Consider the following 14,367-nt stretch of genomic DNA (forward strand, 5'->3'; position numbering starts at 1 on the left):
GATTTTTCTCGGGGACTCTCTGTGCTGGTCACCTGTTCTTCCCAGTCTGCTGGGCAGCCACTCTCCCCCCCTCTATTTCCCCACACTTTGTGACCAGTTCCTTAACATCCTTCAAGGCTTCGGCCGGGTGAATGCACCTTACAAGCTCCAGCTCTGAAACAGGAACACGGAGTACTTCGTAGGGAGACACTCACTCCACCAGTGACATTCCTGGAACCGTCCATGACTCCCAAGCCGTAGAAGATGCCCTCTTGACTTGGCTGAGTCGCTCTGCCATGTTTCACCCTCACTGATAACTGTAAACTAAAAAACGGTCCAAAAAAAACCACTCACCAGCCCTCGATTTACTTGTGCTAACGTTTCACCGTCAAGTTGAATCCCAGTGCTGAGATGTTGCTGGGGTCGCCCCTCACCGCCTCCCGCCACCTTCTCACTGAAGACCACAGCACTCACAGGAATACCCCACCGGTCGGAGGCCTCCACGCTGGTCACCTCTCTATCCCAATGGAGACAGAGAGAGTCCGCTGGTTCTTGAGTCAAGGGAACTTGAATAAGCGGCGCTGCAGACTGTAACATTGGAACAGTGAGCTGTTAGCCTCCCCTGTTGATGTGGCAGGAGCGATATCCCTCCCTCATGAGTGAGAGAGCGGGGCTGTTGAGGTGCCGAAGTGCTGGAATGGACTCCAGATCATGGTGTCTGAGGGCTTGCTATTGCTTGAATGGTGGGTGGTGAAGGGGAGGGGGCCTGATACTTTTGCTGCTGATTGTGTGTGGGAGGACTTTGGGGTTCTAATGACTTTCTGTCCTTCATTCTTCAGGGTTTTTCTCCTCTCTGTTCCGAGGATGTCTGTGAAGAGTAAGAATTTCAGGTTGTATACTGTACACATTAAATTGAACCACTGAACCATACACTGCCTGAATGGGACCTTGTGATTAAGAGATGAGAGGGCATGGCACCTCTAGAATATAATAACAGCGATTCCGACTTGCTGATGCTCAGTCTGCATGGGAAATGTGCAGGACAGCACGAAGAAAAAGGATTGCAAATGAATGATTGCTCTGCGGCACCAAATTCAGACCTCAGGCTAGAGCAGATTCTTACACATTGCTTTGTTCTAATTTAATTCTGCAGCCTCAGATCGTTAAAAGAATGTTTCAATGCTGCTTCGTTGATGGATAACTCTTTTTTAAAAGCACCTGTTAATGTTAATAAGATGAAATATTTGGAAATTAAAGCTAACAAAATTAAAGCTGGAATCTGGCCTCAGGCTCTTCATTAGGACACACAAATGCAGCTCGTAGACGCACAGCACACTTGCCCGGTCTGTCCTCTCCAGTTATAGCCATGATTTCATGAGAGAGCCAATGCAATTAAACATAACTCTTTAAACAAGCAAGCTGACTGTTCCGTAGAGGTGAAGCTGTCGAATCACTAGCCTGATTAAGATTATGGGTTTTATGATTAAATTAAAGGGAAGAGATGTTCTGGGCTGATTTGGTGTAGGGATGAAGGAAAAGGGTCTTAAAAGCTGATGCTTTCGTGCAGTATGCTAAGTGTTGGATTATTACCAGGGGAAACAGGGAGTGTCACACCTTCAGAGGGACGGTACCGAGGGAGTGTCACACCGTCAGAGGGACGGTACCGAGGGAGTGTCACACCGTCAGAGGGACAGTACCGAGGGAGTGTCACACCGTCAGAGGGACAGTACTGAGGGAGTGTCGCACCGTCAGAGGGACAGTACTGAGGGAGTGTCGCACCGTCAGCGGGACAGTACTGAGGGAGTGTCACACTGTCAGAGGGACGGTACTGAGGGAGTGTCACACCGTCAGAGGGACAGTACTGAGGGAGTGTCGCACCGTCAGAGGGACGGTACTGAGGGAGTGTCGCACCGTCAGAGGGACAGTACTGAGGGAGTGTCGCACTGTCAGAGGGACAGTACTGAGGGAGTGTCACACCGTCAGAGGGACAGTACCGAGGGAGTGTCGCACTGTCAGAGGGACAGTACCGAGGGAGTGTCGCACCGTCAGAGGGACAGTACTGAGGGAGTGTCGCACCGTCAGAGGGACGGTACGGAGGGAGTGTCGCACCGTCAGAGGGACGGTACTGAGGGAGTGTCGCACCGTCAGAGGGACGGTACTGAGGGAGTGTCGCACCGTCAGAGGGACAGTACTGAGGGAGTGTCGCACCGTCAGAGGGACGGTACTGAGGGAGTGTCGCACCGTCAGAGGGACAGTACTGAGGGAGTGTCACACCGTCAGAGGGACAGTACTGAGGGAGTGTCGCACTGTCAGAGGGACAGTACCGAGGGAGTGTCGCACCGTCAGAGGGACGGTACTGAGGGAGTGTCGCACCGTCAGAGGGACAGTACGGAGGGAGTGTCGCACCGTCAGAGGGATGGTACTGAGGGAGTGTCGCACCGTCAGAGGGATGGTACTGAGGGAGTGTCGCACCGTCAGAGGGATGGTACTGAGGGAGTATCACACTGTCAGAGGGACGGTACGGAGGGAGTGTCGCACCGTCAGAGGGACGGTACCGAGGGAGTGGCACACCGTCAGAGGGACGGTACGGAGGGAGTGTCGCACCGTCAGAGAGACGGTACCGAGGGAGTGGCACACCGTCAGAGGGACGGTACCGAGGGAGTGGCACACCGTCAGAGGGACGGTACGGAGGGAGCGTCGCACCGTCAGAGGGACGGTACCGAGGGAGTGGCACACCGTCAGAGGGACGGTACGGAGGGAGTGTCGCACCGTCAGAGGGACGGTACCGAGGGAGTGGCACACCGTCAGAGGGACGGTACGGAGGGAGTGTCGCACCGTCAGAGGGATGGTACGGAGGGAGTGTCGCACCGTCAGAGGGACGGTACTGAGGGAGTGTCGCACCATCAGAGGGATGGTACCGAGGGAATGTCGCACCGTCAGAGGGACGGTACTGAGGGAGTGCTGCACTGCCAGAGGGACACTACTGAGAAGTTTGGGATGTGCAGCAAGAATTGGCAGGAGTGTTGGGCAGGGAGCGATGGAAGCTGGGTCTATGGGAAGGTGGTCCCTGAGATTGGCAACCAATAGCCCGGTCATCAGGAGCGAGGTGCTCTCGGGGTTGCTGTGTTTGGTGAGGGGTGGCCCGTTCTTCACCCCTGCACCGTGGCTCTCCCCTGAGCCACCTGGAGAGGTTGTGAGACACAAATCCCTCGACAATGGGGGTAAAGCCTACCCACAACTGCCCTTGCCTTCTGGTCTCCCTAGTGGTCATCTGCATCGAACGGTGTGGAGATCTGGTACATACAAACAGCAGGTGTCACTGCATGCTGAGTTTCTCCTGTCCCCAGTGCTGCACAGGATTCATTGTGGTGCCTTATTCCATGTGGTTGGATGATGCCCCATCATCAGATATTCCTCCTCACCCCACCAGGCCATGGTCCCTCCTCTCTGCTGCCATCAGGAACCTCAGAACTCGCACCGCCAGGTTCAAGAGCAGCTACTACCCCTCAATCATCAGGCTCTGAATAAAACGGGTTAACTTAATTCACGTTCCCATTAAAATGTTCCTACAGCCAATGATCTCTCTTGAAGCACTCTTCATCTCATTATCTCATGTTTTCATTATTTATTGCTGTTTACTTATATTTGCATTTGCACAGTTTGTTGTTTTCCGCACTCTGGGCTTTCCTTGATCCTGGTATAGATTTGCTGGGTATGCCCGCATGAAAATGAATCTCAGGGTTGTATATGGTGACCAATATGTACTTAGATAATAAAATTTATTTTGGACTTTGAAATACTTGTCCATTGTAAAAAAAAGATTCTGCAGAGTAACATCTTTGACCACAAAACCATCAGACAGTGGTCAGCACGGAATGTCTTGCCAAAGAACATGATGGATGGTTTTCCGAGCGGTCTGTCCAAACTAGAACTCACAATAGGCACCAAGACCATACTTGGCCGACAGTAAGATCCTCATTGGATCCGCCATGCAGGGTTGGGCGCCAGCAACAGGCATGAGAAGGTCTCCTGCCTCTTTGCCAGCATGCGTTTGAAAAGGAAGTCTGGGAAATAGACCCAGGGCTCTTGCCGAGGTTCACCCCAAGAAGGTGTGTATTAGAGGGACTTGTTTTCTCATGGGATGCACCCCATGACACACCTCAGCAGCTGCTGGAAGATCATCAGCTCAGTGAAATGTGCACCTTCATCCACCTGAAACTTCGGTCTTCCAGTGACTGACATGTTCCTGGCCGCAGGAACACACCCTGAGGGTTACGCTGAAGCTTGGTGCAGTCAACATGAGAGTTTTGAGGGAAAGGACTGCTATCTATGACCTTGTCACAGTTAGACACCGAGGGACCGGATCCTGTGTCACAACCCCTCAAACTCTCGAAGGGAGTATTGTCAGAATCAGAGACAGTATATGGTTTATTGTCACAAACAATGCTGGAAGTCCGAGCAACCCACACAAAATGCTGGAGGAACTCAGCAGGCCAGGCAGCGTCCATGGAAAGAGTACTGTGGACAGTTTGTATGTTGTGACACTTGTTGTTTTGTGGCAGCATTACAGTACAAAGACATAAGTTACAAAATAAATTCATTTTGCAAAAAAAAATGAAGTGGTGTTAATGGGTTCATGGGCCATTCGCAAATCTGATTGTGGAGAGGTAGATGCTGTTCCTAAATAATTCAGGTTCTGTGCCCCATCCCCAGTAGTAGTGATGAGAAGAGGGCATGTACCAGATGGTGTAGGTCCTTAGTGATGATGCCACCTTCTCGAGGAACCACATCTGGAAGATATCCTCGATAGTAGAGATGGTTGTGTCCGTGATGGAGCTGGCTGCAGCCTCTCGTGAGCCTGTGGATTGGAACCTCCCTACCAGGCAGCGATGGAATCGATCAGAATGCTGTCCACCACCAAATCTCTTCCAAGCTCCTGACCAAGTAGAGCCATGGACTTGTCTTCTTCCTGATTCAATGAGATGACATTCATGGGATTGCTGCTTTGTACATGTGATGCATTGAATTGGTAACACTATGAACATAAAGAAAGCTACTTACTCTTTTGTATAAACTTTATGTAAAGGAAGTCCAATTTTTATAATAAAAAAATTATGTCAGCACCCTGAGAATTCAACAAGAGGACCACAATCTTGTTGTAGTTTGAAACTTGTGTGTCTTAATGACCTGGAGAGCTACATTGACTAGGGTCAGGGCTTTATGCTTTGGCTCTTGGTAGGGTCACCCATGCCAAACAGGTCAAAGGGTAGAGGCCAGTTGTTCACCACTTTTCCAGGTTTGGGGGGTTCAGCTCAGGGCTACCAACCCTGGCTGGTCAGCAGAACAGGGAGGAGTCCTTCTACATCTGTGTGTGATGGGATTTCTGAGCCTCCACCCGGGATCTGCACGACTGACAGTAAACTGGGAGGAAGCTGCAGACACAGCGAAGGAAGCCGTGGAGATGGACAACCTTCATTGCTGCCCGACACGCCAGCGGTGAAACAGACGAAAGAAGAGTAGTCCTGAGAAGGAATTTTAAAAGCTGCATCTTTCCCACCAGTGAAAAGGACCAGGCCTTTGCTCTCAGAACAACACTCCCTGCATCTCAACAATCACTGCAAAGCTTTGAAGCATTTCTGAAACTTGCCTGAAAGTTCTGCACAAATTCTCCTTATTGTACAACCTTAAGCCCTGTCAAACAGACAAAATGTTTCAACTTTATGATTGAGTAGATAATACTTTAAATGCGAGAATGTTTATGTAATTTGGAAGATTGTCCAGTTGGCAACAGTGCAAAGTTATTAAAAAAAATTATGCAGCTGAAAGCAGGAATCCAGAGATGATATTATGATACCCCATAGTGCACGAATTAGAGAAAAAGAATCAGTCTTATTTTATTACCCTCTTATCACATCTACCTCTAACAATGCACACTGAGCTGCAAGCAATTTTAATGCAAGAAATTCAAGCTCTAGTTATTGCACTAATTAGTCGTGTTTCATATTATTTCATATTCCACATAAAAGGAAACCATTTGTCTCACTGAGTCTGTGCCAGCTCTCAGTGTGTTCTTATCAATCTCATTCCCCCAACTTGTTTCCCTGAACCTATTCATTGACAAATGCCGATTAACACCTTTCTAATTCCCCTACTACCCACCTGCACTAGTGGCCATTTCAGCCAGCAATTGATGCTCAGACTGAATTATCTTCATGAGCACCCCCACACCATCCACCCCAAGTGGGACTTCCTGGTGGCCGAACATTTTAATTCCCGTTTCCATTCCCGTTCCGACATGTCGGTCCATGGCCTCCTCTTGCGCCAAGATGAGGCTTCCCTCAGGGTGGAGGAGCGACTTGATGGCATGACTATCGTTTTCTCCTTCTGGCAAACAAAATTCCCTCCCCCCCTCCTCTATTCCTCCACAAACTTTTTACTTCTTCTCACCTGCCCATGACTTCCCTGTGTCCCTTTCTCCAATAGTCCACCCTCTTCTCCTATCAGACTCCTTCTTCTCTGGTCCTTTATCTTTCCCGCCCACCTGGCTTCACCTATCACCTTCTAGCTAGCCTCCTTCCCCTCCCTCCTCCACCTTTTTATTCTGGCATCTTCCCCACTCCTTCTCAGTCCTGAAGAAGTGTCGACTGTCTATTCATTTCCATAGAGGCTGCCTGATCTGCTGAGTTCCTCCACCATTTTCTGAGTGTTGCTTTGGAATTCCAGCACCAGGAGATTTTCTCACGTTTATGATTCCCAAAAGCAGCAAGTCACCGTAATCTGTTGGATGATTTCAGCCACTTTATTAATCCATGATGAAACATTTATTTTATAGTCTTAATTGGTTTAATTATTCTGAGGGACAAGTCTTTGGATAAACAGGATCTGTTTGGGAGGGGTCAGAATGGATCTATGTTATATGAACCTTATAGTGTTTTTGAAGAGGTAACCAAAAAGGTAGTTGAAGGTATGCAGTGGATATTGTCGGCTTGTACTTTACAAAGACCTTTGACGAGGTGTTGCATGGTGGCCTGGTCTGGAAGGTTAGGTCCCGTGGAATCCAGGCAGAGCTAATTTGTTTGGCTCAGAGGTAGGGAGCAAAGGGAGTTGGTTCCAGGTTGTTTTTCAAAATGGAGCTGGAGTGCTGCAGGGCTCAGTGTGGGGACCCTCGTTATTCGTCAATTATATCAATAATCTGGGTGCCAATGCACAAGTATGTTTGCGGATGACACGATATTAGGTGATAGTGAAGAAGGTTATTATAGCTTAGGGGTAATTTTGATCAGTTAGAGAGGTGGGCCGAGGAACAGCAAGTAAGATAGGTTTGAGGTGATTGGAAAGTCAAACCAGCTTAGGACTTGTACTGTGAATGTGGATTTCGGGGGAGTAACGGAAATGAGAAACTGCTGAGTGCAATTGCCTGGTTTGTTGAAAGCGACATTGGAGGTAGACGGGGTAGTGAAAAGCTCACTGTTTTTTTCACTGAGCATGGGAGTCACATCATTGTATAAGTCTTGTGAACCACACGAGGAGTACTCTGTCCAGACTTGGTATAGAGCCAGTTACAGGAAAGATGTGATTTTAATGGAATGAGTGCAGAAAAGATGTATGAATACGTCTCCAGGACCAGAGGGTCTGTGTTATAGGGAGAGATTGGCCTTCCTTTCTTCAAACATTGGAGAATGAGGGGCAACCTTATAGACTTGTTTACAATTCTGAGAGATCCCCCCCAGCAGAGACTAAAACTAGGAGGCAGAGATTTAGCACGAACTCGAGAAAATCTGCAGACGCTGGAATTCCAAGCAAAACACACAGAGTGCTGGTGGAACTCAGCATGTATGGAAAAGAGTACTGTGCTGTCTTTACGACAGTTATTTAGTTTATAATATTTTCGCTTAGTAATTCATTCAATAGTATTTTCTAGTTAGAATTAGAAGTGTTTAAAGTATATTCATTGCATGTAAAATATATCGGCATGCGATGACGTCACATCCGGTTTCGCCGCGTCTTGTGGGAAAACACCGGTTTGAAATTAGCGCGAGGGTGGGGGCTTTCCACGAGGCTCACCTGAGCACAAGCAGTTTTGCAGGCATGAGAAATCACAGTGAGAGCAACGCTGTAAGTTAATAGATAATCGATATATTGAACTAAGATGTTAATAGTGATCCTGTTAGAGGTAACGTCGGTAGATAATGTTTATGCTTTCGTTAGTTAAAGAGTCGCGGATAGTTTGCATGGAAGTGTATTTAAAGTAGTCAATGGAGCAGGTAAACTCTCCCTGTATACTGCACCTTAGTGTAATGTAGTTATAGTCACCTTTGCAAGTATTTACACTTGAAATGTGATATTAAGGAAGGAACAAATACTGTATCAATCTTGTATTGTTTTATCAACAGTTTTCACCATATGTTAATGTGAAGAGTGAACAGTAAATGGTTAATCTTACTGCGATCTGGTTCTTATTAACTGTGGTTTATCCGGACGTTAAATTCGGCGTTTCGTTACACCCGAAGGAGAACGTGACAGTGAAAAAGCGGCATTATCAGGTGTTTCAAGTGCTGCAATGTCAGCTCAATCCAGCATCAAGTCGACGCCGCCCAGCGACAAGGGCAGTAAACCGACATCAAGTAAGCCCACCCAGGCGTTATCAGGTGTTCCAAGTGCTGCAATGTCAGCTCGATCCGGGATCAAGTCGATGGCGCCCAGCGACAAGGGCAGTAGAACGACATCAAGTAAGTCCACACAGGCAAGAGCCAAGGCAGAAGCCGCCAAGGTGCGACTGCATTACGCCAAACAAGAGGCAGTTTTGAAAATGAAACTGGCCACCAAAGAAGCCGAAAGGGCCGCCAGACAAAGAGAAGAGGCTGCCAGAGAAAGAGAAGAGGCTGCCAGACAAAGAGAAGAGGCTGCCAGAGAAGCCGAAATCCAGAGAGAACAGGCCGCCAGAGAAGCCGAAACCCAGTTGGAAATGACAAAAATATCGACAGAGTTGCATGTGCTGCAGCTAGAAGGAGAAGGAGAAGCTGCCAGGGTGGAAGCAGAGTACATAGAAGAAGCTGAAGGGTCGCGTGATCTGACCGAAACAAGCTCTGCTTTGGAAAGGACCAGACTGGAACGCACGAGCGACTATGTACAATATCAAGCAGACAGGCAGGCTCGTCTCCCCTCTCCATACCTATTCGATAACTTCCCCAGCTACGAGGAGGAGAATTTACCCTCGCGGCCCCGCGATGAAGTCAAGAATGAAAGAGCTGACAACCGATATACTTTGACACCAAAGTTACAAAGTTCGATGCGAAGAGACGCGGAGGTTGAATCCAGGATGGCAAATTCCATGAGAAACGTGCGTTCTCAGTCATATGGGCGCCAACGCACTTCTCCAGCCCACATGCCGCTTGCAGCCGATCCCACGCTGCAGTATTTAGCACGACGGGATCTCGTCACTTCGGGACTGTACCAGTTTGACGATAAACCCGAAAATTACCGTGCTTGGCTCTCCACATTCACCAACGTGATTGACGGGGTCCAGCTCAGTGCAACCCAAAGGTTGGACCTTATGGCGAAATGGCTGGGGAAAGAATCACGCGACCAGGTGAGACGCATGCGTTCAGTGTACATCAACAAACCTGAGCTAGCCTTAAGCGAAGCGTGGGAGAGACTTTGGGAGAGATATGGGTCCCCCGACATTATTGAAAGGGCGCTATATCGACGTCTGGAAAACTTTCCTAAGGTGTCAGCCAAAGATCACTTTAAGTTAAGAGAATTCGGAGATTTACTCATGGAGATCCAAGGCGCCAAAGAAGATGGCTATTCAGCTGGTCTAGTATTCCTAGATACTCCATCCGGGATTAGACCAATTGTGGACAAACTTCCATTTGGGCTGCAGGACAAGTGGCTGACTGTTGCCTCAGAGTACAAGGAAGACCACGATGGTCGATTTCCTCCCTTTGAGCTCCTCACTAGGTTTGTGTGCAAGGAGGCGAAGAGGCGAAACGACCCTAGCCTTGTAGGTCCAGGAAGCAGTTCGATTTACACCAAGCCAAGCAGATCCGTTTCGAATGTTTTCAACATTGATAAACCCGTGTCAGTGCTCAAGACCGAAGCCCTTACAACTAACAACGACCCTGGCAAGTATTGTCCATTGCATAACAAACCTCACCCCCTGAAAGCATGCAGAATGTTTAGGGAAAAACCCCTTGAAGAGAGGACGGCTCTTCTCAAGGAGAAAAGAATATGTTTTAGATGCTGTTCCTCAACCTCTCACCTCGCCAGAGAGTGTACGATCGCCGTGAAGTGTCCGGAATGTGGCAGCCCAGATCACGTCGAGGCCATGCATCCCGACCTGTCACCACAAACCGAGAGCGCTCCTTCACCCCCACAACAGGACGGCGGGGAGGGAGAGGCTCACTCTAGGTCAATAGCTGTCAGCACGAACTGTACAGAAGTTTGCGGTCAAGCTCAGTCAAGTCGTTCTTGTTCCAAGATCTGCCTCACTAAGGTGTACCCTAAAGGAGCCAAAGACAAGGCCATCAAAGCCTACGTGATTCTGGACGATCAGAGCAATCGTTCACTAGTCAGTCCAGAGTTCTTTAAATTATTCAACATTGAGAGTGAGCGGTTCCCATACTACCTCAAAACTTGCTCAGGCAACATGAAAACCCAAGGAAGGAAGGCAGAAGGCATCCAGATCGAGTCCCTGGATGGTAAAGTCGTCATCTGTCTCCCTCCGCTCTTAGAGTGCAATGAAATCATGAATAACCGCGCTGGGATCCCGACACCAAGTGCGGTGCTACACCAGCCGCATCTCCACCACATCGCCAAACACATCCCAGAACTGGATCCGAAAGCGGAAATACTCCTGCTATTAGGAAGAGATGTTATCCAGGTACACAAGGTTAGGCAGCAGATCAATGGACCACTCAACGCCCCCTTCGCGCAACGTCTGGATCTGGGCTGGGTGGTGATAGGAGAGGTGTGTCTCGGTGACGTACACAAACCGATGGTTAACACACTCAAGACCAATGTGCTAGAGAGTGGCCGCCATTCAATCTTTCGACCCTGCCCGAGTGTCCCGTGCATCAAGGAAGCACAACAAGGCGTTAACAAACGCGAGGCAAGCGACGAGTCGCTGGGCCAGTCAGTCTTCGCTCTAACGAAGTATGACAACAAACTTGCACAATCAGCTCAAGATACCATTTCTTTAAAAACCAAAGACACCAAGGTCTTCAGAGATGAAGCAAATAATGGGGTTGCCCCATTGCCAATCAGAGAACCACGCCAGCGCTCACCAGATAACAAAGAGCAGGCAGTCAAACGGTTCACGTCCTTACGGAAAACCTGGAAAAGGAAACCTGAGATACAGCAACGCACCCGATTGGCCCACGAGGTACTGTGCACCCTAATGGCAGAGGTCACAGCCATTATAAACGCACAATCATTCCTACCTGTGTCTTCTGACCCAGAAAACCCCTTTATACTTCCGCCATCAACGCTCCTTACGCAGAAGGCAGGAGCACCTCCTCCACCAGGAGACTTTTCAGACAGGGATCTGTACACAAAGCAATGGAGACAAGTCCAAGCTCTGGCGAATCAGTTCTGGTCCCGCTGGAGACAGGAATATCTACCCTCGTTGCAACAGAGACGAAAGTGGACAGAACCCCGCAGGAATCTTCAAGTCGGAGACCTAGTCCTGCTCAGGGACAAGCAGATCACCCGCAACAGCTGGCCAATGGCCAGAATCACTGCTACATTCCCTAGCGAGGATGGACATGTCAGGAAGATCGAATTGAAGACTACCGACCAAGGCGATGTGAAAATTTACCAAGGGCCAGTTACAGAAGTTATTCTACTTCTACCCAATGACTGATTAAGAGACTAAGTTTGTACTCTGCTCATTGTGACCTTACGAAGGTCAAGCGGGGAGTGTGCTGTCTTTACGACAGTTATTTAGTTTATAATATTTTCGCTTAGTAATTCATTCAATAGTATTTTCTAGTTAGAATTAGAAGTGTTTAAAGTATATTCATTGCATGTAAAATATATCGGCATGCGATGACGTCACATCCGGTTTCGCCGCGTCTTGTGGGAAAACACCGGTTTGAAATTAGCGCGAGGGTGGGGGCTTTCCACGAGGCTCACCTGAGCACAAGCAGTTTTGCAGGCATGAGAAATCACAGTGAGAGCAACGCTGTAAGTTAATAGATAATCGATATATTGAACTAAGATGTTAATAGTGATCCTGTTAGAGGTAACGTCGGTAGATAATGTTTATGCTTTCGTTAGTTAAAGAGTCGCGGATAGTTTGCATGGAAGTGTATTTAAAGTAGTCAATGGAGCAGGTAAACTCTCCCTGTATACTGCACCTTAGTGTAATGTAGTTATAGTCACCTTTGCAAGTATTTACACTTGAAATGTGATATTAAGGAAGGAACAAATACTGTATCAATCTTGTATTGTTTTATCAACAGTTTTCACCATATGTTAATGTGAAGAGTGAACAGTAAATGGTTAATCTTACTGCGATCTGGTTCTTATTAACTGTGGTTTATCCGGACGTTAAATTCGGCGTTTCGTTACACCCGAAGGAGAACGTGACAAGTACAGTCGCCGTTTCGGGCTGAGACCCGTCATCAGGATTGGAAAATAAGATGAGAAGCCAGAGCAAGAAGCTGGGTGGGGTTGGGGTGGAAGAAGTTCAAGGTGGTAGGTGATAAGTGAAACGGGGCGAACCTGGAAGTTGATTGGAGAAGGGGGAATCTGATCGGAGAAGGTAGAAGAGCATGGAAGAAGGTGGAGGGGAGGGGAGGGGAGGAAATCTGATAGGAGAAGGTAGAAGAGCATGGAAGAAGGTGGAGGGGAGGAGGAGCAGAGCGACGATGGCCATTCGATTAACCATGTCCACCCCAATTAGCAGGCACCCATCCGGATTATGCCCATTTTCCAGCACTTGGCCCATAACCTCCTACGTTAGTGTGATTGAGGTCCCTGTCAAGACACTCCTCAAGCGGTGTCCGCTGTTTCCGCTGCTCCCTCAGGCAGCGTGATCCACTCGAGGTCAAACAAGATTTCCCTCACATTCCCTCTGAGTCTTTTAGCCTTCGACCTAACTCCATATCTCCTAGTTTCATTTCACCCCTGATAAGGGCAAATGTTCCCCGCAGCCTGCCTTCCTAATTTTAAATCCCGCTCTGAACCTGGCGATTGAAGTTGCCCGTTTAAGAGGCCGCGCTGCCGAGTGCGGAAGCGATGGATGGGACATCGCAATGTGTTTCTCCCGGAGCCACAGCTCGCTAATCCGGCGTGTTCACGGACCGGATCCGACTGGCGGCTGGGTGCAGCAAGGGCTGCCCTCCGCCTGGCCAGCACCATTGCCCGTTTAAGAGGCGGTGACTGCTGCTGGTGGATGTGTTCAGCCGTGGGGGGTTTGAGCGGTGCTTCCCAGCCCAGTTTGTGAGGGAAGCGGCGCGCAGGAGGGAGGATGGATTTCAGCGTGAAGAAGCTGGCTTCGGACGCGGGAGTCTTCTTCACCAGGGCCGTGCAGGTGAGGACTCGGATCACCCAGCTCCCTCTCCCCTGCCGAGGGTGATGTTTCAATATTGCGAGGCTCCGGCACCGGGCAGGGGGTTTCGGCGCTGGGAGTGCGGCGGGGGCAGGGGCGGGGTGGCACCTCGGACCTGCCCAGGACAAAAGGGCCGGGGCACGGCCTCGCACCCATCCCGGGCAGGGGCACGGTCCCCTGTCCCCGCTGTCAGGCGAGAGGCCCGGGGAGGTGAGACCTAAGGTCGGGGACGGGTGAGGGTGTTCAGTGGGACCCGGGGTAGAGGCAGTGACCGAACCCCAGACGCAAAAGGACGGGGGGTGGGTGGGTGGGGGGTCGCGGTCAGAGTGCAGAGGTTGAGGTTCGAGCATCAAGAGGTGGATAGACGGTCGCCCCTGGTGACGGATGTCGACCCCCGTGCCCCAATATTAAAGCACACACACACACTGAGCACGATCGGGGCCAGATACCGATGCAGAGACAGGGAGCAAGAGGCGGTGCACCCAGAACCCCGGAGACAGAGAGTCACGGGCGGAACCTCTCCCTCCCTCACTGCCACTGGTGAATGAAGCCGTGTTGCGAACAGCAAGACTCGGGGAAAGTTGCCGAGTGAGACCGCTGGCCATTAAGAGTTGACGACCAATTAAAATGTAAAACTAAGGCTGGAGGGGAATTGCGAGAATGAAGTCGGTAGGATCTGCGTGAGTGGAACTGTGTCGAGTACCCGCTGCTGCTGCAGCTTCATCTGAGAGTTAACCCGAACCGAGCAGTTCCGGATTACCTGCCGCTGATACTCATCCTGAGCGCCGGCACCTCGCGGGGCATTTCACCCCAGTGGCACACAGGAAACGTGC

The 14,367-nt window shown here is 49.7% G+C and overlaps 2 protein-coding genes across 5 annotated transcripts in view; both read left to right on the forward strand.

The window, feature by feature from the left end:
- Nucleotides 1-10,607: 10,607 nt before the first annotated feature.
- LOC132377502 (uncharacterized) lies at nt 10,608-12,571 on the forward strand. Its single transcript, XM_059943780.1, has 2 exons — nt 10,608-12,165; nt 12,444-12,571. Exon 1 carries the CDS (start codon nt 10,628-10,630, stop codon nt 11,840-11,842), a length of 1,215 nt encoding a protein of 404 aa, XP_059799763.1. The 5' UTR covers nt 10,608-10,627; the 3' UTR covers nt 11,843-12,165; nt 12,444-12,571.
- Nucleotides 12,572-13,357: 786 nt separating this feature from the next.
- Nucleotides 13,358-14,367, forward strand: part of LOC132407480 (endophilin-B2-like) — a 111,071-nt gene continuing 110,061 nt past the window's right edge. For all 4 annotated transcript variants that reach the window (XM_059994075.1, XM_059994076.1, XM_059994078.1 and 1 more), the window contains exon 1: nt 13,358-13,516. In XM_059994075.1, coding sequence (XP_059850058.1) covers nt 13,454-13,516 — 63 coding nt within the window. In that variant the 5' untranslated portion in view covers nt 13,358-13,453. The remainder of the gene's footprint in view (nt 13,517-14,367) is intronic.

Source organism: Hypanus sabinus, chromosome 18 (genome assembly GCF_030144855.1).
Source record: "Hypanus sabinus isolate sHypSab1 chromosome 18, sHypSab1.hap1, whole genome shotgun sequence".
Taxonomy (NCBI): Eukaryota; Metazoa; Chordata; class Chondrichthyes; order Myliobatiformes; family Dasyatidae; genus Hypanus; species Hypanus sabinus.